The sequence below is a fragment of the Primulina tabacum genome, chromosome 13 (genome assembly GCF_025594145.1).
Source record: "Primulina tabacum isolate GXHZ01 chromosome 13, ASM2559414v2, whole genome shotgun sequence".
NCBI classification, from domain to species: domain Eukaryota; kingdom Viridiplantae; phylum Streptophyta; class Magnoliopsida; order Lamiales; family Gesneriaceae; genus Primulina; species Primulina tabacum.
Window position 1 is genome coordinate 26,491,078 of NC_134562.1, and position 27,350 is coordinate 26,518,427.

General features: G+C 35.7%; 2 protein-coding genes across 3 annotated transcripts; both read left to right on the forward strand.

Moving 5' to 3' along the window:
• The first annotated feature begins 6,150 nt into the window (after positions 1–6,150).
• Positions 6,151–14,352, forward strand: LOC142522612 (uncharacterized). Of its 2 annotated transcripts, none has more exons than XM_075626107.1 (9): positions 6,151–6,399; positions 7,371–7,545; positions 7,637–7,686; positions 9,098–9,167; positions 9,261–9,366; positions 12,932–12,998; positions 13,108–13,183; positions 13,538–13,836; positions 13,917–14,352. In XM_075626107.1, the coding sequence occupies exons 2-9, from the start codon at positions 7,386–7,388 to the stop codon at positions 13,998–14,000; spliced, it is 912 nt and encodes a 303-aa protein (XP_075482222.1). In that variant the 5' UTR covers positions 6,151–6,399; positions 7,371–7,385; the 3' UTR covers positions 14,001–14,352. The 2 variants fall into 2 exon arrangements, with proteins under 2 accessions (XP_075482222.1, XP_075482221.1); XM_075626106.1 differs by having other exon boundaries at positions 6,151–6,334.
• Positions 14,353–16,342: 1,990 nt separating this feature from the next.
• Positions 16,343–18,511, forward strand: LOC142523369 (putative glutamine amidotransferase GAT1_2.1). Its single transcript, XM_075627145.1, is given in 5 exon segments — positions 16,343–16,533; positions 16,920–17,248; positions 17,250–17,648; positions 17,740–17,949; positions 18,044–18,511. Coding segments are annotated over 5 exon segments (1,284 nt in total). The 5' UTR covers positions 16,343–16,445; the 3' UTR covers positions 18,302–18,511.
• The last annotated feature ends 8,839 nt before the right edge of the window (positions 18,512–27,350 follow it).

Below are 27,350 nucleotides of genomic sequence, written 5' to 3' on the forward strand. Positions count from 1 at the left end.
GCTCAACTGGTGTGCTGTGCAGAACTAGTAGCTTCATCAGCATTTATCAGTATCTTAAACTTCGATTCAGACTTTGACTTCTGAAGATGATTTGTAGATTATCATCTTATCTTTCCAACGCATACTGAATCGCTTCATTCCAATAAGCGAGCTGAGAGATATGACCAAAATACCGCAACTGCTCATTGCTATTTTCGTGCAATCAGTTTGGTCATTCAGCAACCAGTTTGGCATAGATACCATTCGATTTTGGCCAACTGATGTGAAATACGACTTGTTCCAAATTGCGTTTTATGATTAGGAAAGTTTGCGGATTGTCATTTGAATCATGCAGTTGAGCGATATGAGCAAAATACTAACGCTGCTTGTTTTGAACCGTTTGCAGAATCCGAAATGTCTTGTCTGCACTTCAATCAGCGGTTTGACCTAGATGACATTCGAACTGGTCCGACTGGCCTGAGATATGACTGGTAGATAATTGAGTTGACTTTTCAACCGTTTTTGCCTTACGTCATTTCGATCTCTTTTTTGTAAGATATGCTCAAAATACTGCACCTCGGCGGAATTCAACCGTTTGCGAAATTGAAGTTCCAGCTTCCAATTTGATGTATCAACTTCACAAACACAATAACAAGTTTTGTTATCATCAAAATCAAGATTGCTGGTGTTTCTGCAACCAACATATATATATATATATATAATTATATTATATATTTCATTTAGACGATAGCGTGACTCTGCCGGTTGTTCTAAATGAAATATTATGATTTAATACTAACATCTAACAAGTCTAACATTTACTTTCTTGTATCTAACTTTTACTTTTTCCGCAACTAACTTTTATTTTCCCGCATCTAACTTTTACTTTTCTGCAACGAACTTTTATTTTACAGCAACTAACTTATTAAATCATATATTTCATTTAGACAATAGCGTGGCTTTGCCGATTGTTCTAAATGAAATATAATGATTTAATTTAACATTTATTTTATGCAATTTATATTTATACAGTTATATATATAATTATATGTACCATATATAAAATATCGGTTAATTCGGTATTTTTTATAGTGGGAACTATATTATATGATGTATGCTGTTTAAATATTTAATTTTCTTTTTCATGGAACCATTAATTATGGTGGTTTTCTAATTTAGTTAAACAATATTACATAAACCAAGAATAAATTCTCGAGCCTTGACAAAATTTATAATTTGTAAACTTCATTCTTGTATTTGGTAATTTATAAATTAATAAATTTAAACTTAAAATAACCTCACTGTGGATCGATCTCGTACTTACGAAATATATTACTTGCAGAAACCCTACATTTGGGTGAATTATAATTTAAGTAGTAGAATTATGGTGACAACTGAACTGACGGATACTCTAACTGATCCAAACAGTTTGAAAACAATAGTTAATTAGTTAAATACACAATATATGTTTATGGATGTTCGAAGACTTCAACTGCTCCTACGTCACCCCTTCTACCGCCTCGGGTAGGATCCACTAGAAGACTTTGATTTATACAACTCTTTTGTACAAACTCACTCAGATAGGACTTACACTACTGCCTAAACTTAACTCCTACCTACGACTGAAGGCAGCACCTTCCAGCCAACACTTCTTTAACGTCTATGTGTCAAAGACTACATACACAAGTTTAACTGTCTTTGTGCAAGACTGTATATGAGTGGTTGAGAGAAATAGTGTGAAAGAACTGAACAAAGATGTTCTCACACACTGAGGAAAAATGGCTTCTAAACTAATGCATATAACACGTTAAAATGTCCCTCTGAGCTGAATGCTTCTGAAAGCAAATGTGCAATCTGCGTGCCCACTGCAAGAAAAAAGGCCTACGACAACGGTTTTTAAAACCATTGTCGTAGGTCTTTTAAAACTGTTGTTAAAGCCACTGTTGTTAAAGGGTGCGCTCAAAGACAATGGTTTTTTTCCGTTGTTGTAGCTACCATTTGCGACGGTTTATGAGGAACCGTCGCCTACAACATTAACCGTCGTCTTCAAATATCACGACGGAAGTAAAAACCGTCGCTAAAATTAGCGACAAATTGTTCATGCATTCCGTCGCTATTTTAGCGACGGTTGTATCATGGCTTACGTCGCTAATATTTTCGGTAAAATAAAAAAAAATTACTTTTAATAATTTAATAAATCTAAACAAACTTACAATATTACTATAATAACATAATTCATGATCTTAACTAACATTTAAAAATTTACCAAAAATTAAAGACATAAAATTTACATTAAATAGAAACTAAAATCGTGTAAGAGAGAAAAATTTTAAGTGTTGTGAAGTGGTAAAATTGTGTAAGAGAGAAAAATTTTAAGTGTTGTGAGGAAAGGGTAAGAAAGTGGATCCAAAGTGGCGATATTTATAGAAAATTGTGCGACGGTTATTGGTTAAATCGTCGCTAATGTCGCTATTAGCGACGGTTATTGACAAATTCGTCGCTAATAATGGCGGCATTTTCAAAATTTAAATTTGCGATGGTTTATCATTTGACCGTCGCTATATTTAGCGACGGTAAAGCTATATTTGTCGCTAATATTAGCGACGGGTTTAGTAAAACCGTCGCGAAATGAAAACATGCGACGGTTTAAATTAACCTGTCGCTAAATGTAGCGACAGTTTAAAACCGTCGCAAATGTGAAAAAGCGACGAATTTGAAGAAACCGTCGCTAAATTTAGCGACTGATTTATCGAAACCGTCGCTAAATATGACAACAGTTTCCAAAAAACACGCTAATAGACAACAGTTCGCAGAACCGTTGTCATAAATGCTCAAAGACAACGGTGTTATAGAACCGTTGTCATTGACCCTAAACACCGTTGTCTTTGATCCCCAAAAGACAGCGATTTTTTAAAACCGTTGTCTTTTGCTTAAGAAAACGCTCTACGACAACGGTTTTAGTTAAAACCGTTGTTAAAAACTTTTTAACAACGGTTTTAGTTAAAACCGTTGTCGTAGAGGTGTTGTTGATTTAAAAATTTGTTGTAGTGGCCCTTTATTTTCTCTCTTGAAGAAGCTTTTTGTATTGTATTTCGTTCTTTTTCTTCAGCTTCTTCTTGTTATGTATTTTTGAGTCTTCACTGATCTTCTCTTTATATAGGCGGGAAAACTGAACGTACAGTGAGACTCATTTATTGTATCTGTTGCATCTTGAATTCGTTTCTTGGACTTTGTGTCTCAACTTTTCGACTGCCCTTCTGAAATGTTTTGTCTTTAATGCTCTGATGCAACGTCCATTATTTTCCTTGGACTGGACAATGGCTTTGTACCTTTACGTACAGCTGGACTCCACTGAAAGAGTTTGTCTTCATCCATGACTGAAAGATTCTGACTGATGCTTTGAAATGATCAGCTGTTGAGCTGGTGAAATCGGTTGACTCGTCAGTTGAACTGATTTCACTCTTGTTCAGTTGAACTGATCAGCTGGGTTTCTTTATCAGTTGAACAATCCTTCGGCTGGTTAGGCTTCTGAGGTTCTCCTTCTGAACCACCTATCAACTGGACAATTAGCTGGACTGCTCAATTGACATAACAGTTAGAATGATTCAGTTTGTGCGATCAGTTAGGTCTCCAGCTTGCGATGTAAACAGCTCGTGAATGATCCTAGATGCTGAACACTAAGGTAGATTATTAGTAACATAATTAACAAGTTTTGTTATCATCAAAATCAAGATTGCGAACTTGAAAAGTTCCAACAATGAAAAATAAATTATTTTACATTTACATTCCACCAATATATTGTTCGTTTTCAGAGAAATCGTTGAGAAAATCTGTGACATCAATATTTTTCATTTCTATTCCACCAGCATATTGATCATTTCCAGATAAATCATTCAGAAAATCTGCAGCATCAAAAAGAGTTGAATAACTCAAACGGCCACTGTGTCAAGTGAAGTTGGTATCTTTTTCTTTCCCCTTTATCGATTCTTTATAGAGCTTGCAAAGGTGCTCAGGGCTCGACAAATACGAGACCAATGTCCTGGAGTGCTGTATCTAAAACAAGAAATTTTAAATCGTTTTGAGTGATTTTCATTACAACTCATGTTCTCATGATGCATTTTCAGTGGGTGGTTAGTGACGCCCTTTTGAGATGAGTTATAAAAATAACTATTTCGATTGTTTTCAAAACCACGGCCGCAACCACGACCACGACCTCGACCTCGACCAAAACCTTGTCTCTGAATTTGATGTTGGTTTCTAGGTTTAAATTCAGTTTTTACTTACAACATTTACTTCTGGAAATACTGCTGATCCAGTGGGTCGGGGCTGATGATTTCTCATTAGCAGCTCGTTGTTTTTTTCCGCCACAAGAAGACATGCGATAAGTTCAGAATATCTCGCAAATCCACGCACTATATATTGTTGCTGCAGAGTTATATTTGACGCGTGAAACGTGGAAAATGTTTTTTCAAGAATTTCCGATTCCTTAACCTCATGTCCACAAAATTTTAATTGCAAGATTATTCGATACATTGTCGAATTGTAATCACTTACTTTCTTAAAATCTTGGAATCTCAACATATTCTACATCATGGGCGGTCGGAAGTATAACTTCCCTTATATATTCAAATCTTTCTTTTAATCCTTTCCACAGAGCCATGTGATTTTTTTTATAAGATATTCATATTTTAAACTTTCATCAAGATGTCGACGCAAAAATATTATAGCTTTTGCTTTTGCTTTTGATGAAGATATACCATTTTCTTTAATGGTCTCGCTTAGACCCAATGACTCAAGATGCATTTCTACATCGAGAGTCCATAAAATATAATTTTTTCCTGTAATGTCAAGCACAACAAATTAGAGCTTTGCCAAGTTTGACATGGTGGTACTATAAAAATAACAATGCATTTTATTAGTGAAGTTCTATTAACATGACAATAAAAAGTAACAGATAAATTACAAGTATAAGCATTCTTAAAAATAAAGAAAAAATGAGAGGCAGATATTCTCCGATAAATACAAGACTAGTGAGTATAATAACGAAAATAATTATACAAAATAACCTTGAATGACCCATCTTCTTCGAATTTTTTGATGAAAAAATTTTTTAGGGAGGAAGAATAAGTTTGGAGTGATTGAATGTGTTTGTGAAGTCATATTTATAAGATAAAAACTAATCGTTTATGACCGTTACAAATTATTCAAAAATAAATGTATGTAAATAATATGATGTATATAATGTTAATAATGTTTAAATAATTGTGTATATCATATCAAAATATTATAATGAGGTTTCAGAGACTCCTTTTACATAATATTGTGACATTATACAAATATATATATATATATATATATAATTATTATATAACACAATAAAAATATATAAACAGTGAAATAAGCACATCACGTTATTATAATGAGGTGTCATAGACTCCTTTTACATAATAACATGATATTATTCAAATATATATACACAATAAATAAATAGTAACACAATAAAATCATATAAGCGTATAATAATATATTTACATCACGTTATTATAATGAGGTGTCATAGACTTCTTTTATATAATAACATGATATTATATATAAATATATACACAATAAAAATAAATAAACAGTGAAGTAAATACTCTTACTTTTGAATATTTTTACCTTTTCTTGTGTTTTGGAGCTTGAAAAAATGGTTAATGAGATCCTATTTATGTGAGCACTACTTTCACTTCATTTCAACGGGTAAGATCTTAGTCACACATACAATTTCAAAAAAAAAGTGGGTCCTATATATGTATGGGCAAATCTTGGTCATCCATCCTATCATGGAGACAATACCCACATGGATATGATGAAATAAGCCTGAAAAAATATAGAGAATCGAAACTTCGAGTATTGTGCTGATAACATGTTAAAAGTAAAAATTTACGATAAAAAGTAAAAATTTCAAACTCTCAAAATTTATCAAGCTACACACTTTATAAATTTTTCTCCTTGCTCAATTGTAATTTTCTTCACACATTAAAAGATCTATTTATAAAATTTATTTAAAAACAATCCAAAAATAAATATTTCATTATATACCTCATTACACGTTAATTTTAAATATTTACGATTCACCATCGTTCAATTCTCTTATTTCAACACAAAATTAAATTCATTCTCATACAAATATTTCGTCGGACCTAACCCTGGTTTTTACTTTGCGTGAGTTCTTCCATCTCTTCCTCATCTTCGCTGTGTCCACTGTACACTGTGGCGGCGGCCGGTGGACCTCTTGCTCTCTCTCACTCCGATCAACCCAATCAATCTACGATTCGGCGCCGTGAACGTGAAGCACCTGAGTTGACGATACGCAGTACGTTCATTCTCGGGTTCCGCTAGAGTCACCTCTGGCTCTTTCTTACTCGATCTCTTTCTCGGGTTTCGTGCTCTCTATCGCTTTGTTATCTTTTATTATGTTTATTGAGTGATTATTTGTTCTCTTGATGGGTTTTTCTTTGATATCATGTGACCTTTGTTCATTTCGAGATGAAGAGAAAATGAATGATTGGCTGTGACTATGTTTTCCGAGTTCATTGTTAGTTAATGTGCAATTTGTGAAAATCTAGATGAAATGAATGATTGATAAAAGAATTTGATGAGTTTGTAGTCAGTGGGCATTCGTTCTTGCCTTTTGGTTTGAATTACTGAATTATTACTGATTGTCCTGTTTATTATGGTGTTACGTTTATTCTCATGTAAATAATCATGTAAGCAATTTAGAATTCAGTGTATTAAGCAATTTTGCTTTGAAAGACCCTAACGATGATCCAAATGTTACAAACTATTACGCTGGGAGTAGAATCGCAAGTTCATGTTACTATATTATATTATAAGAAGTAAAAACTCGAAAATATTGGGGAATAAGAAACTTAAATGTTATCTTATAAGAGAAATAATTAGGTTTCAGCAGTTTTAAGCAATCAACTCTCATTGATCTTGAACAAGAGTTTTTGATAAACCATTTTAATAAAATTATTGAACGAGTGAATATAGGTTTTAGACCTTACTAAGAAATTTGACTCATCTTACAATCGAGGTGGAGAGATAAGATTTTTCACGAACACATTCTAGAATTTTTATGAAGTTGACTTTCATACTAGAAGTTTTTCTTTTTCCCAAATATTATTTCGCCTCTTCCGAATGTTCTTGTGGCACATTCTTAATAAAGAATCTGCCACGATAATGATGAATATCTGATATAGTAGTTCAATAAAGGAGTAAGATTTGATTTTATTGAATGTTATTGTAACTTTCAAGTTCTAACTTTTGCTTTATCGATTAGAAGTGGCTTCATTATAATGAATGAAGGAAATCATGTCTTAGTTGGTATATTGCAATTTTTGTGCCAGAAAAACTGCTTAGAAATGACTACAACAAATGGGCTACATGATTTGTCATCAGCAATGGAGCTTGATGCTTTTAGGCGCCTATTTCCTCTACGTTTCCATGAGCGCCACCTTCTCGAGTCTATAAGATCTGATGGCCGGCCTCTTGAAACAGCTAGAGACACGACAGTTGTGCTTGGTTAGTGAATCAATGGTTCTTTTTGTTTTATTTTGTTGCCTCCCTTTGTCAAAAAGTCGAGCCATGCTCAAGCCAAACCTTCAAAACCTAGGAGCTGCTGCCTCTGCCGATGGATCAGCTATGGCGAAGATAGGTTGCACTGTGAGTTTTTCTTTTAATGTATTGTTGATTTGTCTCTCATAGATAATTTGTGTCGTGATGCAACGTTTCATATAAAAAAAGACTTTGTGTCGTGATGCAGGATATTTGAGCTGAGCATTTAATATTTGATTGAGTTCTTAAGTCTTGATGCTCAAATAAAAGGAATTAGGAATTGAAGACTTTAATTCTGAGTTAGGAATTGAAGACTTTAATTCTGAGTTTGAATGCTATAACAATTGGAAAAACTTTCAAGTAAAAGAAATGAGATACATTAAGTTTCATGTTTGTTGAAATTGCATAAAACAATTCTAACACAGTTCCATTTTTTTGTGAAATTTTGGAGTAATTGGGTATACAGCAAAATTGAAAGCCTAGGAGCATACGTGGCTTCTGAAGAATGGAAACCTCCCAAAATAATTCTGTAATATTGAAATCAAGTAGATCTCATATTCAATTCCAAGTGAAGTTTTTTACGAAACAATTTGGAAAAGCTTGGAATAAATGTTAAGAACAATCAATGTTCTAAAACTCGGACTAGGCGGCTGCCTAGGCGCCTTCTAGGCACTAGGCTTCGTCCAACCGCACCGACAAGGTGCTAGGCGGCAAGGGCGCATAGGCGGGTCTAGGAGGGCCTAGGCTGTCCTAGGTGTTTAGAATTTTTTTGGGAAATTGTTTTTGGACTTTTAATTTTTTAAAGCCCAATTAAACCAGAACATGACATAAAAAAGAATTATAGGTTTCTGCTTTTAATTTTTTGTGATTGAAAGCCAAATTAAAACCACGATCTGTTGTCTTGCGCTTGTCCTAACGCACCACTCTCATCTTCTTTGTCTGCTTCTGCACACAGCACACATAAAAAAATCGAACCAGGCCCTAAAAGTAATTTTTTCTTTATTTTGATTTTTCCTGCATTGCCTATGCCTGTTATCCTGATCCATAGTTCTTGCAGTGAGAAACACAAAACTTCTGCCAATTTCGTCTTTTTAGTTTCCCCCGCAAGCTACTCCCTTTCCCACTCTCCTTTGGCTGGATCCTACACCCGCCTTAAGCAGAAAAGCTGGAGGAATGAACCAGGCGTCAGTTGGATTTTAACAAAGTTTAGGTTGAAATTTATTTTAAGAACCATTACAAGTGTCTTGATACCGTAGAATCTGTCTAGCGGTGCCTAGCGCTGGTTTGGCGCCCGATTAGCACCTGGAGAATTTTAGAACCTTGAGAATAGTATCTAAATAATAGATTTACTGTTTTGGATCAACCTAATGATAATCATGTGTTCTCCAAGCTCATTTACTTTATTTTCTTTTAGACCAATATCATTATGGTCTGAAATAACATGACAGGTGGACTTCTGCTTTGTCACAATCTTTTGTATCCCTTGTACTATCTAATTTAAGTTTCTTATCATTCACAGACCATGTTGGCTGCCATTAAGTTGGAGGTCATGACACCGAGCATGAATTCACCAGATGAGGGATGCATAGGTTGAAATTTGTTTGCGCTGTCGATAAAAATTCTCTCCCAATTGTGTTTCTTTAGATGCAGTTTATCAATCATTTATTTCTTTTTTTCTTCAGCAATTGATTATCATATGCCCCCAATTTGTTCTCCTCTGGTTCGTCCTGGCAGGCCAGCAGAGTTAGCTCCAGTAATATCAAAGCAATTATCTGACAACATTTTGAGGCAAGATATATGTGACACTCTTGGTTCCGATGGCTTCAGGAAGATATTGTAACTTTAATTTATAATACATCTTACATTGAATATATACTGCATCAATACATCAAAATGACGAAAGCCTCTTCCGGTAAGACGATAATGAACATGAACTAAATAAAAGCAAGATATATCTTCAGTATTTTTTCTCCTGAATTCTTATTGTTAAAGAGATTCCAGAGAGTAGCCGATTTTTTGCGAATCCCCTCTGCTAGAAGTTTAATGTGGGTTCTTTAAAATTTGAAGGGAAAAGGCAACAAGCTAAACGATTGGCTCCTCTACCTTGGCCAGCATTTTTTCCCCTGATAAATCTTAGTTTTTCTTATATTCTATAAAGATTCTATTGGTCAGCAGTTCTGAAGGTTGCGTTTGTTACATGTCCAATTAAGAATACTATAGTTGGAAATTCCTTTGGTTAGGGAAAGACCACATGATTCACTTAGGTTGTGTCTGGATATTATTAAAAAACAAAAAACTGAAGTGAGCCCTAGAGAGAATGTTTTGAAAATGCTCTCTCCTATCGTTTGGAGGCAGCTTCCTCGTAACACATCTTCATCAACCGGTGTCATCATATTTCCGATCATCACCGACCGCATCTCTTCCTCGGCCGACCGCATCTCTTCACCGGCCGTCATAGGCCTTTGTCGTCGGCTTTTTTCACCACTTCCTCGTATCTTTTTCCGCTGAAATCCCTTTCACTTTCTCACCAGTTGAAGAGCGAACCTTAGCCCTGGGACCAGATACTCATCTTTGTTAAAATACACTTCACTTCCAAACCAAATGAAGCGAGAACTTTAGCCCTGCAACCCACCCAGCTTCAGTTGAGAGAGTTTTAGTCTTGTGAACCTGAATATGCGAGACCAAGTTCACGAGCCATAAAGTGTCTAGCCCTGCTAATCCAACATGTCGAACCTGACCCTGTGGATCAAGGTCTATAACGACCCAGGCATGAACAGGCGGGAGTATTGTGGGTCAGAACCGTTGTTTGGAGATGGACAAGTTAAGATTCTTAAAAGACTCTTTCCAAGAGGGGCTGCTGAATTTTAAAGAGGGACTATCAATTCAATGCAAAACGATGAGGCCGAAGTGGCCCAATGTTCTAAGAGTGGGGCGAAAAGTAGGAAGGAGGTGAAGAAGTTTGAGATTGTTTATAGCAGAAGGAAATCAAACAAAAAAAGAGCATGGGTCAATCTACATGATGGAATTTTAAAGGACGATATTTGGAGGTCGGAAGAAGAGAGGCTAGATGGTGGGGACTATGGACGACGGAAGATCAAGTAATTGAGGAAGTGATTGGAGGCGAATCCTAGATGGGGTGTGGTTCTAGTGATTTGGAGTCATTTTCCACCAAGTTCGGACGCGTCGGCACCATCTTCTTTGAGGTCGGAGAACATATGGGGCTTGTTTGCATCATCTCCAGGGCAAGGAATGTACTTCCATTAAATCTTCCCACTTTGATCATTCTTCTTTTCCTTCATTCCATTGTCGGTCTCGTCGGGGGGTGAGTTGGGAAGTTGGGGTTTTGGGGAGGGGTGGAAGCCATTATTGGGTGAAAATTCGGGTTTGTCGGGGAATAAATTAATAGGGCCTGAGCTGAGGAGAAGCAGGTTATGGGGGATGAGGGGTTGGAGTCGTGGCTGGAAGATTCAGTTGGAGAAGAAGATTGCCTTTCTAAACCGGGAGTAGAGAAGGTGGATTTCTTGCATGGAAAAGGATGCGGGATGAGTATGAGCGAAGCAAGTGTCTTAAAAAAAATGGTGAGTAGAAGCAATATTGAGAAAGGATCATGTCAAACGGGTTGTACAGTGATTGAATGAAGATTTGTTTTTGGAATATTAAGGGCGGAGGCTTAGCTACACGAAGGAGACTCATTCGAGCCGTTTTACGCAAGCAGAGGCCAGACATAGTTGTTCTCCAAGAAGATAGAGAGGTGGTGGACAGAAGATTTATTGCTAGCGTATGGAAATCACGGTTTGTAGAATGAGTTACCTTACCTGCAATCGGTCGATCAGGGAGGGGGATATTGGTTATGTGGGATCCAAGAGTGGTTTCGTTGAAGGATAGTTTGATTGGGGAATTTTCGGTATCAGTTTGCGTTGAGAATGACAGTAATAACAACTGATGGTTTACAGCTGGACAATCCATGCAAACCACGAGCGAGACAGAATTTTTGGGATGAATTGGCCGGATTGAGAGTTGTGTGGAGAAAGATGGAGTTTAGGGGAGATTTTAATTTTGTGAGATCGCTAAGCAAAAAAATGAAAGGTATGACACAAACAACAAGTAGGTTTGGTTTTGTTTTGACTCATTGATACATGAATTGGAGCTGTGTGATCCACCATTATTGAATGGAAAAATCACTAGGTCAAATTTGGGGGCATTGCCCATTTGTTGCAGATTAGACATATTCTTATTCATGGGAAGATGGGTGAAAATATACTCATTTTATAGACAGAGTTCTACTACGAATTACTTCGGATCACTATCCAGTTATCCTAAATGGGGGGCATCTCTTTTTAGATTTGAGAATATGTGGCAGAAGCACAAGAGTTTCAAACCATCATTTTTGTCGTGGTGGAATAATGCAGAATTTCAAGGATGGAAGGGATGCAAATTTATGAGAAAACTCAAAGCTATTAAATGTGATATTCGAAGATGGAATGAGGAGGTTTTCGGGGTGGTGGAGGTGAGGGAGGCTGAAATGAGAGAAAATTAGAAGGTTGGATGAGTTGGAAAGTGAGGGGTGAGGATCTGAGGAGATAGCAACCGAAAGGAAGGAAGCAAAATGGGTGTTAGAAGAAATGGCGTGTCGAAGAAATCGGATGAACAATCAAAAAGCGAAGGTCAATGGGTTAAGGAAGGGGATCACAATACAAAGTTCTTTCATTCTCTCTTGAATCAACGGAAGAGTAAGGCTACTATCAATAAATTGGAAAGGGATGACGGGTGGGGTCGGTTACCGTTGATGAGGATCAAATAGTATCAATCATAGTTAAATTTTTTGATGAGTTGTACTGTAAAACAGAGACGAGAAGATGAGGTATTGAAGGAGTAGAGTGGTGCCCCATTGATAGTGATTTTAGTCTAGAACTTTAGGAACCATTCTTAAAAGATGAGGTCAAGAAGGATTTATTGAGAGATTGAGCTCTTGTGTATTATTGATAGGACTAGGGTCTTGTCTAGTATTCTGTCGTGAGTGGATTTCTAGTCTGCTTATTGTACTTAAAAGCTATAAGTGTTTAATAAGATATCGTTTCTTATCTAAAAAAAAATCCATCGGTTAGAGATGCATCATTTTCTGCTCTCCGTATCAGAATTGACTGTTGCAATATTTCTCTTGAGAATGATTCATGTGCAGAGAGGCCTCAGCAAATCTCTTAGTGGAATACTTTACTTTTGTTCTTCTGTATGGTGAAAAGAATGGATGATATTCATTTTGCCTGATTGTTAGGAACCACAATAAATTTTAAGTCATATTCACCCGTACGCAAAATAACTTTCTGAGTTCACTTAATACTTGCAATTGATGCAGTTCTGGCATGTTTGATTTGAAAGAATTATGTTTGGTCAAAGGTAAAGCTGCTTGGATGGCCTACCTGGTAATGTATTTCAATATGGCACATTCTGTCACACCCAAGCGGGAAAGTATCTTTTAGTTTTCATTGTAAGTTTACTCTTATTTTACCCTACAGAGAATGCCTTTTGCAGGATGTATACTGCTTGGATGCAGATGGTGCTCTCTTTGATGCTGCTCTACTTTCTGCAGTGGCGGCTCTCTTGCATTGTGTGTCTGCGATGGCTCCTTATTTTTCTATTCATTATAGTGTCTATTATCAATATGTTATTTTTTTAGTTTCGCTTCGCTAAATGCCTGGACATTTCTCTCTTTCAAATAATGTGTGATACCACTAGACAAGGCCCTTTTTTTACTGTAACTTTATATTTTTTCCTGATTCTAGTCTCCCTAGGAAAGTTTTATGACTGGATCCATTTTTATGAATAGATTGAATGAAATTGTACACGATAAACCTGAGCCATTGTCTGCAACCTCTATTCTTACATTACATCTGAATATTTACTTTTCTCTGATGCCAACCATCATACAACTTGATGAGACATCACCCTCAATTCTTTGCAGTGCAAATTCCGGCGGTCGCTCTCAATGATAATGGGAGAGTTGTTGTTGTCTCGGAGGAAAATGTTGGATCAAGGAGTGAAAAAGAACCTATCAACAAAGAGAAGCGAAAGCTGCACCTGAGTACTTCAATATTTTCATTGACCTGCATAATTCACAAGAGCTACATTCTGGCCGACCCGTCATCTGAAGAAGAGTCCGTCATGGAAACATATCTAACCGTGGTACTGGATTCATCATTTCATCTTGTGTCTCTTAATAAACCAGGTGGACCAGGGTTCGCTTATGAATCGGCCATCCAAGTACATTTCACCTTTGTTAACTTTTCCCCCCTATTCTTTTTTATTTTTTGTGGGGAACACTTAATATTGCTTACCTACAGGATTGCATAAGATTAACAAGACAAAGAGTGAAAGAACTGCAAAAGATCTTAAATGAAGCAGTTTCTGATATGGAAGTGGACTAAGAAAGAAACCATTGATGGTCAATCAACTGGTAGCCGTTATTGCTCTCCTTGGGTTGTCTTGGATGATTCTATACTAACTCCCGGTTCTAGTCTTCATCATTGGACCCCATGCATGTGGGGACCTTGTACTTTTTAAATCATTCAACGCCTATTACATCAGGTGGGCTTACCATTTCCTGGTTGTCTCTGTCATTTCGAATAGTTAGCTGCACGCATTTTAGATTTGACTTTCCAAAATTCAATTTTAGTAGAAAGCAATTAAAATGTATCGTGGTTATGAAATACCATGTTTTCAAGACAAATTACTATTTTGATAAGATTAAGAGTTCGTTCTTATTATTGATATCAGAACCAAATATTTGTTGGGTTCCCGTTAATATCAAGAAGTGCAACTATTGATATAGGATAGTTGAAAATCAAAAAATTTTCCAGTTGGGAAAACAATTAAAGTCTGATGATCTGGTTGTATGATTTAAAAGATTGAAAATTGCATAGTTCTTATTAGCTCTAACTTTTTTATAAAACGACAACCGTTTGATATTGCGTATTATTTGATTATTCATAAGAACATTTAGATTTAATTCATAATTTGTGTACAATATTTGAAAAATCTCGAAAAAAATTGTGGATTGTATTCAATCTAGGAAAAAAAAGTGGAGTTTTAGTTTAATGGGCAGTGCGGTTGGCAAGATTAGCATGTACCTTCGGACAAAGTTCCAGACTACTAAGAATAGTCAAATTCATCATTTTTATTCCTAATTTTTCTAAAACATAAAATATTCTAAAATTAAAGATTCGAGTTTTTCTTAATATTATTTTATTTTTTCATTTCAGAGGTATTAAATGATTACACTCATGAGTTCTATTGAATATGGATGCATACAAGGATTGAAATTATCGCAATACACGTATTTGATAATGCCATCTTCATTTTATTATCATCACATACAAATCACACTACCATTTGTCCACCATTAATTAAAATTTTTGATGTACGGATGATGTTGTCCATAATCAAGTATAAAAATATAAGAATTCAAAAATAAATAAAATTATCCAAAGTTATCATATCGCATGAAGATCAAAAACATTGTATGGATACATTCATCCAAATCAGCACACACAAAGTTTGACTACAAAAACTCTTGTGATATCACTTCATGGGTGAATTTTGTGAGATGAGTATTCGACCAGCTCTAACTAATGAAAAAATATTATTTTTTATTTTAAAAGTATTATTTTTCATATTAAGCATGAATCAAGTAGATTCGTTTCGTAATATTTGGGAGACTGTATCACAACACTAACTCAAGTTTGACTTCCCAACCAACCAAAGATGATCCTAACAAGAATTTCCTCCTTTATTGCATAATACACGCGGCGGCCAGACTTTGCTTGCGATATCTTGAAAGCCCACCTTCCGCATTAGAATGAAATATTTTTAAGAGGAAAAACACATGCAATCGGTTAAAATTTAGTATTAATATAATAATTGAGAATTCGGGTGAAACAACGGTAAGTATGTTTGTGTGTGTGTATATATATATATATATAAGACACACACACAGAAACATACTTACAGTTGTTTTACCCGAATTATCTTCAAAGCCCACCTTCAGCATTACAATGAAATATTTTTAAGAGGCAAAACACATGCAATTGGTTAAAATTTAGTATTAATACAATAATTGAGAATTCGGGTAAGCATAAAAAGTAATACATTTTCATGGATGACCCAAATGAGAGATCTGTCCCACAAAATACGACCCGTGAGACCGTCTCATACAAATTTTTGTCAAGTATGTTTGTGTGTGTGATATATTATATATATATATATATATATATATATATATATATCAATTTATCATACTAATATCTGATTGATTAGAAGATGATAAGTTTGTTGGGATCTCTATGTGATAGTTTTATGAATCTTTATTCATTAGATGAGTCAATTCAGTTCATAGTTATAATGAAAAGTAATATCGTAAGCATAAAAGTAATTTTTTTTCATTAGTCGGATCGAGTTGAAGATTTGTCTGACAAATTTAGATTTTGATCCTCAATATTTCGTACTGATATAACCTGATTCATTTATTAGAAAAGCACATCTTTTTCTTATAGAGTAAGATAATACGTGGTTTTCCATGTTCCTATCATAAGAATATAAGACTATAATTAATTATCATCGAGTAGTAATTGAAATGTATTTACCTAACAACTTACATACAAACAAATTAAATAAATGCGAATTCTTTGAAGAACACTATATATTATGTTGAAGATAATATTTTATACTAAAAAAAATTGTCTAAACAACTACTCTATATAAAATAGGTGGCTTTAAGATGAGCTGCTACACAAAATTTGGATCAAAGTTTGACCTCTTCAGAGTTCTTGTTACTTCTTTATTTCTCCTCCTTGAAAAAGGTTTGTATATCGATAATGGCTCCAGATCTTTCAGTGATCCTCCCTAGGGTTCTTATCGTTTCTCGACGAACGGTACGCAAGAATAAATTCGTAGATTTTGTGGGTACGTACTTCGTTTTGTTTCGTGTCACATTTATTTCCTTGCAATTATGAGTATATAAAAATTTCCTACAACTATTTAACTACAAGTTATATATAATAAAAATAAAATTCTTAGACGTTTTGTTGCTTTTCAGAATGCTTTTTTCAGAAAAGAAGACGAAAGTTTTAGATGAATTTTTTGTATCTTCACTTATATGTGATGATGACGTGACTTAGAGTCGAAACCTATTTTTGAGGGAAATTATAGTAATTTTAAAGAATTTATGTAGGCCAGAATAAAACTTCGAAATTGTTCTACATTATGAAATTTCTTGTATAATCTGTTTTTTTTTTATCACAGTATAATTTAGTATTGAATGAAGAATATTATTGTGTGTTGATAATCAGGTGAGTACCATTTAGATCTGATAGTGAGTTACGGGGCAGCACCAGTGATCGTGCCGCGAGTCAATGGAGTTCACATGCTGCTAGACAGCTTCGAACCAATCCATGGTGTACTCCTCTGTGAAGGAGAAGACATCGATCCGTCCCACTACGATGCTGAATTAACGGGTTTCTCCCACGAGGAACTCGAGGAAATCAAGCAACTACACGCGAGCGACACGGCCATTGATCGCGAGAAGGATTCAATCGAGCTAAGACTGGCAAAGCTCTGCCTAGAAAGAAACATACCCTACTTAGGCATATGCCGAGGGTCGCAGGTTCTGAACGTGGCATTGTGGAGGCACCCTTTATCAAGATATAGAAAGAGAGCTGTCGAAAAAGGGAGAAAAAGATCGGGTTGTTCACATGAACTACGAAGATTATGACGGTCACAGACACGTAGTGAAAGTTGTGGAGAACACACCATTGCATAGATGGTTTAAGGATTCGTTAGATGTCGAGAAAATGGAGGTATCGGTTAATAGTTATCATCATCAGGGGGTGAAGAGATTGGCTCCAAGATTTGTGCCAATGGCCTTTTCACCAGATGGTTTAATTGAAGGTTTTTATGATCCTGATACATATAACCCTCAGGAGGGGAAGTTCATCATGGGCCTTCAGTTTCATCCCGAGCGGATGCGAAATCAAGAAACCGAAGCTTTTGATTATCCTGGATGTGCTGCTGCATACCAAGTAGAATTTTCTAACTTTTTTTTTTATCACACATGGTTCTAATTTTTGAGGATATTTCATTAATTTTCATCAAGAAAACTCTGTTTTCTAGGAGTTTGTTAGAGCTGTGGTGGCTTATCAGAAGAAACTAAGCGACTCGACTAATGTGGCAAATGACATGAAATTTGATCAAGAAATCGAGAAGAAAAGGAAGAAGATCGTTCATAGTTTCTCGATTGCGAGAAACATGTATACCGCAGGAAATGGGAAGATTGATTCAAATCAAGATTCTGAACTTGAAGAAGGAGCTCAGTTTCTTGAGGTCTATCTATCTACTATCCATCTATCACCGAACATATGATATTTCATCACTATATATGTCTAGATTTTAAACATTGAAAATGTGTTGATATTAGGCTAACACTGCATTGAGTCTGCAGCAAGAAAACAGACTCAAGCAGATGGGGGCAACAGTGAGGAACTCGAGAGTTTACATAAACAGATTGAAAATGAGCGACGAAAGGGAGAAGAACACGAGGGCCATGATAGCGAAAATGTCGATCGAGCAACTATCGGACATGGCCTCGTTTTACCATAGGATGGGGCAGGTGTGCTCAGAACTATTGGAGTGTAAAGTTAAAGAAATGATGATGCAAGAAGTGTCTCAGCTGTGATTTGTATATAGCTAGTTTCTGTTGATGTTTTCTCTGTGGTTTTATGTCTACAAAAGTCAGAAGTAAATTCCACATTAAGGGGCTTATTTTAGCAGTATTTTTTTTTCTTTCAATTTAGATAAATTTAAAAAATGTTTAGTTTACGTGATGTTGATTGTAATGTAGATGACAAAACACGTGATTCTAAAACCAAAGTAACTTTGAGTTCCACTTCAATGCCAACTACATCCTCATGTTCATGAAGCTGTCACAAGTAGGAAACTCGTGATTATCCAATAACGATAGTATTGGAATAAAATCCGAAATATGATATTTTACTCCGACGCTTTAGTCAAAAATTGTAAGATTATGGAAAGTTGTGAAGATTTGAATATACGAGCTTTGATTTATCTACAAGATTTTCATAGTTCTGCAAGCGTTCTTACTTTTCACTTGGTATTCTACCTTGCCCTGCACCCCAAATTGGATGTCACTGGCAGGGACTTGTGAAGATTCACCTTGATCTATACGGATATGCTTATGGTTAGGACAGCTTAAATATTCAAGCTTTCGCTGTGATTTGGACCTTTGGTCATGGACCTGAGAGCTCAGGAGCTCAAACACGACTATTCGAGTGATCTAGGACGCGACAAGAAAAATTGGTTCACAGGCTGACTAATATGACACCTCTATATTTGGATTATGGGCATAAATGAATCGAACCAACTTGAATAATATTCGATTTGTATTTGCAATTATCGAGTTCAAGTTGAACTCGAATATATTCAAACATTTTTAGAAAGCCAAACTCAAGCCTAACTTTTTGTTAGAAAGTGTCCAGCGAGCCAACTTGTGGTTTGGACTTTATTACCTCCTATGTAAAAAAATTTATTTTAATAGTATATTACGGTTTTATCCAATTACAACATTTACTTTATTTATATACTCATGTAAGCTGTATAGAATATGTTATAGATATTATTAGGTCTGCCTCGCAACGTAAGATCATGAAACTCATTAGAAATTGTATCGTATATTCTAAACAGGTTTATAGTCGAACCAACCGCCTAAAATAAGGATAACGGTCGCTTGAGCTTGAAACTAGTATATGTTATGTAAATGACATGTTTCATTGATAATGACATAGAGATGTCCATTCATACATATGGATAATCATTTGATGATGCTCTGAACAGCCCTCCCTAAGACTGTCTAAGTGGTTATCACTTATCGAGTGAAATAGTTCACTGGTTACGGTTGTACACTATTAATCCTTTGTCAAGGACAACATAGAGGCTCTAGGTACTAGCATCCACTTTGATTCATTTACCGACTCCATTCAAGCTCATCCCCTGACAAGGTTGGGTGTATTTTGAAATACATAGGAACCTAATGCATTGTAGTCGGGGATTCATTGTTTGGCTACGAGTGAAGATATCTTATCTGATCTGACGAATTAATAGTGGAAGAAATCTCTGGTCAGAGTAAGACATGTGTATTTTGGAAAGGTGTTTCCTCAGTTAAAGATATCATGCCACTATTATTACTCAAAGATATATCACATCGTTATTGAACTCATTTACAACTCGATATATCAATAGTTGCATATTCGATCGTGGTATATGAGTCGAATGGACCGTACTGTACATTAACCATAACTTAAAAATTTGCATGCACTATCAATGATACCTTAGGGATCATGGTGTGATGCTATTAGACGCTCTTACCATGATCTACTGAGTGAGATCATACGAGTTCTAATATTCCCGATCAAGGGGTTGATTAAACGAATGAGGCTAATTATGGTAAGTCTGGATAAGATTAATTTTATTCTGAACCACATGAAGTTGTGAACTCACAGCTAACATGAAACGTCAACATTTCCAAAATCCAAAAATTAATTTAACATTTAAAATCGCAAGTGCATAAAAATCCCTATATCGTCGATTAACAAAAATCCTACATCAACCATTAACTATGATCAAAACTAAACTTCAAAATAAAGCATAAAAATATCTAAATAAATTATTCTCAAAATCTTTACCTCAAACTTTAACTATCAAGCTAATTTGGGAAAATAAATGTCCCTCGGAAGTGTACTGACGGAATCGATCTGCTCAAGCGTCAGCGCCTCCCTTAATATTATCTTCATCTACAACCATCTAAACCTAGTGAGTCTAATAACTCTACACGTTCTAACCATATGTAAGAAGTAATACATATATACAGGCACATGCATAAAATCATACTTCTATTTAAATTTTAAAATAAGCTTATAATCATAAATCATTTAATCGTAAAGCTTTCCATCATCATATATCATTTTGGGAGAAGTTTGATCCTTGAGAGTGACTATGTATATCATGTGGTCAACTGATCAGTCTTAGCTCACCATTGCGCATGGGGACGGGCACTAGACACTGCCCTAAAATAGAAATACGATCGTTGGGCTCCATCCGTGGCCTTCTCCCGTAAACGGGTTCCCTCTAGGCTTTCTCTCTCATGATATTCCCAATCATCATATTTCATATCATACTTGTCACAGTCTGTTAGAATCGGTTGGGTGTGAAAAAAGTGTTTAGAAGGGGTGTTAAATAAACACTTGACAATTTTCACAACTTTTTCAAAGGTTGAATCAGTTTAGTGATAAATTCAATTCGTCAATATCAATCAGTTAACTTAATAAAAGTGCGAAAATAACTGAAAAACTGATAGAATATAACTGATAAGAAGGAACACAAGATTTGTGGATGTTCGGAGATTTCAATTACTCCTACGTCACCCCATATATCTCGAAGATATGATATTCACTAAAAGACTTTGATCTATACAATGCTTTGTACAAACCCACTTCAGTTTGGACTTAACACTGTCAAGACTGAAACTCTTAGTATCAATACAATTTATCAGCACTCAACTAATGTGTAATTTCTTAGCACAACTGATCTTACAAAGATCGAATAAAACAACAATGAGTGTTTGTGCTTGAAGCTCAAAGTATAGCCTGAAAGCTATTGATATGTATGATAAATGCATGTGAGCTTTTGTGGAACTAGGCTTTTTTAAAAGAATATGCGCAGAGTTTTTGCTAAACTTGTATAAATCAGTGTAGCTTGGATAACCTTCGTTACTCTACTTTAGCTGATCTTCTCGGCTATTTATAGGCTTTTCTTCCAACGGTAACAATGAATACATTTTGAATCTTTATATCCGTTGAATAGCCACGTCAACATCCTTATGACAATCGTCCACTGTAGCTTTTCTGAAATGCAGGCGTTCTCACTGCTCTTGTATAAATTGTTGGTTGTTGGCTACGTCTTTTAACTGATGATGTGTAAAGCTAGATTGATCAGTTGACTCTTTAGCCGATATAATTACCTTATTGTTGTGCGACTGATTGGTCTTAACTGATTGTTGTGTAACTGATCAGTCTCAACTGATCAACCTAACATGTAACGATTAAAAACTAATCCTAGACGTTATCGGGTCAGACCAAGAGTCGGTTAACAATGAATTGCACTTAGTAAAATTACGGTTAAATAGTTGAACACAAAATCCAACAGTCAGGTGAGGACACATAAGCTCCTAAGAGATCCGAAAGGATCTCAAGGACACCTAAGAGGATGAGCCTACTTCTTGAAGAAGGCCAAGATGAGCCTATTCCTCGATGTGATCCAAGGAACTTCAAAGAAGCATTATCAGATATCGATTTATCCAAATGGCTTGGATGCATGCAGTCCGAGATGGACTCCATGTACTCGAACCAAGTTTGATCCTTAGTAGATCCACATGAGGGAATTATTGTCATATGATACAAATAGATTTACAAAAAGAAACTTAGAGTGGATGGGAATGTAATGACCTTCAAAGCAAGATTCATAGCTAAACGATATACTCAAAGACAAGGTATTGACTATGAGGAAATATTTTCTTCAGTCGCAATGTTCAAGTCTATTTGGATATTGCTAGCTATAGTAGCATGGTATAACTATGAAAATGAAGGATGAATGTGAAGACAATGTTCCCTAATGGTGACATTAAGGAAAAGATTTACATGTCTCAACTTGAAGGATTCACATCAGTAGGAAGTGAGCATAAGGTGTGGAAATTTCAGAGATCTATCTATGGACTCAAACAAGCATCAATGAGCCGGAACCTCCGATTTGACAACACTATCAAAGAGTTTGATTTTGTTAAAAACCTTGAGGAACCATATGTGTAAAAGAAGGTTAGTGGGAGTGCAGTGACATTGCTAAGTAATAATGAGTTAATCATGAAAACTAAGAAAATATTGAGAAGACATCTGATATGAAAGATATGAGGTTATATGATGTAATACAAAGAATTAAAATCTGTAGAACATATGAAAGTGTCTTATCACAAACTCATTATATTGAAAATGCTCTTAAAAGATTTAATGTCTTAGATAGTCCTCCGGATAGAACACATATAGAATTCGTCATACATTTGGCCAAAAATCGAGGAGAACCTCTTTCTTGGCTGGAATATGCAAGAATAATTAGTAGTATAATATATCTAAGTAATTGTAGTCGTCCTGAACTTGCATATTCACTAATTAAAGTACTTCACAAGTAATCCTAGTAACGATTATTGGAAAGCCTTAATGAGAGTTCTAAGATTTTTAAAATACACCATTACTTACATGTTTTTTTATACAAAATATCCATCAGTATTAGAAGGATATTGTGATGCAAACTGGATATTCGACATGAAAGACTCCAAGTCAACTAGCGGATATGTATTCACAATATGTGGAAGAATGGTATCGAAGAAATCATCTAAACAAACGTATATAGCTCGATCCATTATGCAATCTGAGTTCTTTTCTTTAGATAAATATGGAAGAAGCCGGATGGCTGAGAAACTTCTTGGAAGATATTCCATGTTGAAAAAACCAATGTCTTATATTATGATTCACTACGACAATCAATCAGCAACAAAAATAGCACGAAGCAGTATATACAATGATAAGTTTTGACATATTTGTCGAAGAAACAATATCATAAGACAAATGATCTCAAATGGTGGTTAATTCTGTTGAATATATGAAGTCAAAGAAAAACCCAGCAGATCCATTTATTAAAAGAATAAATTGAGATTAAATGTACAAATTGTTAAGAAGAATGAGAATAAACACAAAAAATAAAATATTTATAGCGGTAACTCAATCTTGAGAATCTTGAGAATTTAAGTTCATTAGTTGGAACTTGCTCCGGCTCATTCCTAGAACATCCAAGTAGATAAGACATGCAATATGTGATGATGTTAAGTTATCTTTTAATGATTCATATGCCTAAAAAATGGAATATGACAAGATATTCCGGATAGGAGATCAAATATATAACAGTGAAATAATTTCCGCTTCGAGAAGAATACTTCTGAATCTAAGATATGATCCAGGCCGTGCACACAACATGAGAACACATATGTTAAAATTGTTACTGTGTAAATATAGTTGACTTAGTTTACAAAATTAGTTTAATAGTTCAAGACATCGCGTCACTAAGCAACTAGTAAATCCAATAATTTCTTAATAAGGAAATTTCAAAGTCACAGGCTACATATCCTGATACAATAATAGTTCACAAGAACTATTCAAGAAAGTCTGCATACATGCATTAATTTCATTCATGTGGGTGGTTGTACGATTTTGTAGGCTTAATGAATGAAAATTGAGCAAGGAATTTAATTAAAACTCGAAATGATGGCAACAGAGAATAAACCAAAGATATGAACGTGTATAAGAGACGTTGGGGCATCCATAAAGGGGCACTCCAGCTGCCCAAGTGCTGTAGGGAAAAATCCCGTGCAGTTATTCCTGGATTTCCCATGCAGTAAGGTCTGAATTGGGGCAGCGCAGCTTCCTACATGCAACACTGGCCGCCCTAGCTCCCGACATGTTGTTTCATGGAACATTGTGTCCATTCTTATGAGTTTTCTGATATCTTTTTATCATTATGTTGTCTTTCGATTTTTTCATTCAACTCTTTTGGACAAACAGACAAACAAAGGATTAAATATCATGTCTTTTGGCAATATCTCCCGCAAAGGTTAGCCAATGGAAAGATATAAATATTTTCCCTTGTCTGCATTATTTTTTAGGCACAACAACATTTGCATTCATATTGCTTCCTCTGTTTCTTCTCTAACTTGAAAAGTTCTTAACATATAGCGTTCGTCTATATATAAAGATTCTTTATGTTGCATTCTATAGATTTTAGCCGTCGTTTATTAAGGATGGTTGCCATAAAAGCGTAAGCACATTGATACAAGTTCATTTCATCTTGCGGAAAGAGAAATCATTTCTCGCCTAGACTATAAGGTTTGAGACCTATTTTGTTTGACAGTAACGAGTATAATCGTATGTGACATTAAATTTGGTTTTATCAGAATTAAGTGTTTTGCAAAATGTTACGACATTTCATACAACATGCATCGGAATATATAACTTTGCAACACAAATTAACTTTAAGTAAATAGATAAACCAGACTTGTGGTGCCTCAGGAAAAAAAATAATCACTAGAAAACCAACGAATTTACACAAAAACCAACACTAGTGATCTTAATCAAAAATTAATTTTCTCAACACGTTGAGGAAATAAAATGCTTTCTAAAACAACTAAAAATACTAAAATATAATTAAGAAAGCAAAAACGTGATGTCAAAAACTGGAGCAATAAAAACAAATCTTCAGCCAACTCCTTCACAAATGTTGTCTGCAGATGTCTCCAACAATCTCAGCAACACGTGAAACATCACTCTTCAAAACAGCAACGTCCTTGTAGAATGTTTTTCTCTGAAATCCACGACTGTGCAAAGTGCACACGATATGCAGCCACGAAAACTTCCAAGTGAAGAGTGAAAAACAAAATCGTCGAGTCCTTTTCCTTGGCTTGTTTCCCTTATTTATAATTCACTTCATCTCACAAGGAAATCTACAAGAAAAGGAAATCAAGAGTTTTATTAGAAGAAACTTCTTTTTAAATCAATATTTACATATCATCAAAATCTTTATCATAAATATAATATCTAGAAAGGCAAAACCCAATATTCCACATATTCTTATCAATAAGAAAATTAAATATAAAAATTATTTCAAGGGATAAATTATATCTTGTAATCCAAGATAATTTTTCCTTTCAATCTCACTTTTTTTCCTTTCTGGACAAAATCAGCACAAACATCATGTTCTCCCCCCTGTGTAGGAGAATTCTTCTCCCCCTGAATGTGACAACATGTTTGTCCTAAATTTGATCAAGTTAGCACACGTGTTATCAGAAATGTTAGCAACACAGAAGATAACACAAGACAAGTTCAAATTTTTACTGCATAAATTTTCAGCTAGAGCATAAGGAAGAACATAAAAATGGAGAAACAGAATAACACAAGCATAGAAAGATGATCGTAAAATATTATGAGGAATCACTGATCATTTTCAGTGTCATCTCCTTCTCGAGTTCCGAATGGACCAGCGCCATCGCCATCAGTTTGTGCTTGTGCTTGATCTCCCCCTTTTTGTCAAGAATGGACAGCGACATCCAGTGCCAGTCTATACTCAGCAACAAGACCCTCATAGTATGCTAAGTCAGCCTTGGCTTGAACAATATTTGTAAGGACGTGATCAATTTGGGCCTCTATGGCAGTAATGGAAAGCAGAACATAGTCAGTAGATGGGTGCATAGCTGGAGTGTCTTGGGGAACGTCAGCTGTAGCAGGAGAAGTGAGCGAGGCAGACCAAGGAAGATCAATCTTCCGATTTCGCTTGAAGAAGGCCGGAGCGATCTTAAATGTGTCAATGATGTCAGAGAGCTGGTCATCAATATCCCGTACAAAGCCTTGGGATACAAGCATCCATAAATCAGTTAAGGTAATGGGAGCTTCGATACCTTGAGGTCGCCTTCAACATATTGAAGCACAGTTTTAAAGACTAGCCTCCCAAAATTAAACACTCCATTTGTCCCAATGAAGTACATAATCAATCCTTGATGTCGGGTCACAATGGTTGAGTTTGTGGAAAGTGTCCAGTAGCGGATGGCGACTTTTTGGAGCACTGAGTATAAAGAGGTAGCTGATAATCGTTGTGGACGTGCTGGGAATTAAGTAATGAGACCCCCAGTGAGTGTGGAGGTGACAACATGAATGTCAGGGGGAAGTCCATCTTCATTGTCCGTTGGTCTCTGGTAGTGCACATTAATGGCAGCAGAATTGAACTCATAGATTTTGTTTCGGACAAATACCTTCCCATATTTGGCTGATCTTTCATCACCCACTCCTGGTGATAGATTGGCATAAAAATCTAGTACCGGTTTGCGACAGTATGGTGTGACGGCTGAGACTGTTAAATAGAGATGGAAATGCTTGAGAAATGCGATCAGATTATGTCTTGCAAAAGCATCACCATCTACATTCTTTTCTTCGAGAAAGTCTCGATTTACATACAAGAACCATTGTGCAACTGATTTCTCCGTTTAGAACTTGGTACTAAAAACCGTAGTTATATCATACTCACTGAGATCATTGTTATCGTCAGTGTCATTCTCGGCTGCATCTGTATCAACAGGGGAATCTTCCCTGCTTTCATCCATCATAGTAGTAGCCTCATCAAGGGCTTCATCAGTGCTTTGGGATGATGACATCGAGTCTAAACTCTCAGGGTGACTATCCTCAGATTCTTGCATTGATTCATCAAAAGGTTCATCATCAGGACCTTTCAATGTGGATACAAAACTAGGAGAGACAGAAGCCTTCTTTCTTTAGAGTGGCCATGAATTGGGCTAGCGAAATTTCATCTTCATCAGGCTGCTCAGGCTCCGGTGGAGACACGGTGGTTGTATTGTCATCGAATTTTGTAGCTTCATTAGACTGAGAGTTGCTTTTCTTTGCAGGTCCAAATTTCTTTCGGGCCACGGGTTCATAGTCAAGATCTTCAGAGTCGTCTCCCGAGGTATTCTCTGAATCAGCAAGAGATGGTCTACTCGGCCCTTCTCCCTTGTGGCGAAATCGCTTGGATGTAGTCAGATCAGGGTTGTACCCAGCCTGTCTTTTTTA

Coding starts and splice junctions, on each gene's coding strand:
- LOC142522612 (XM_075626107.1), top strand. CDS start 7,386: ATGACTACAACAAATGGGCTACATGATTTGTCATCAGCAATGGAGCTT. Junction 9,168..9,260: donor ACCAGATGAGGGATGCATAG/GTTGAAATTTGT, acceptor TTTTTTCTTCAG/CAATTGATTATCATATGCCC. Junction 13,837..13,916: donor CTTATGAATCGGCCATCCAA/GTACATTTCACC, acceptor GCTTACCTACAG/GATTGCATAAGATTAACAAG.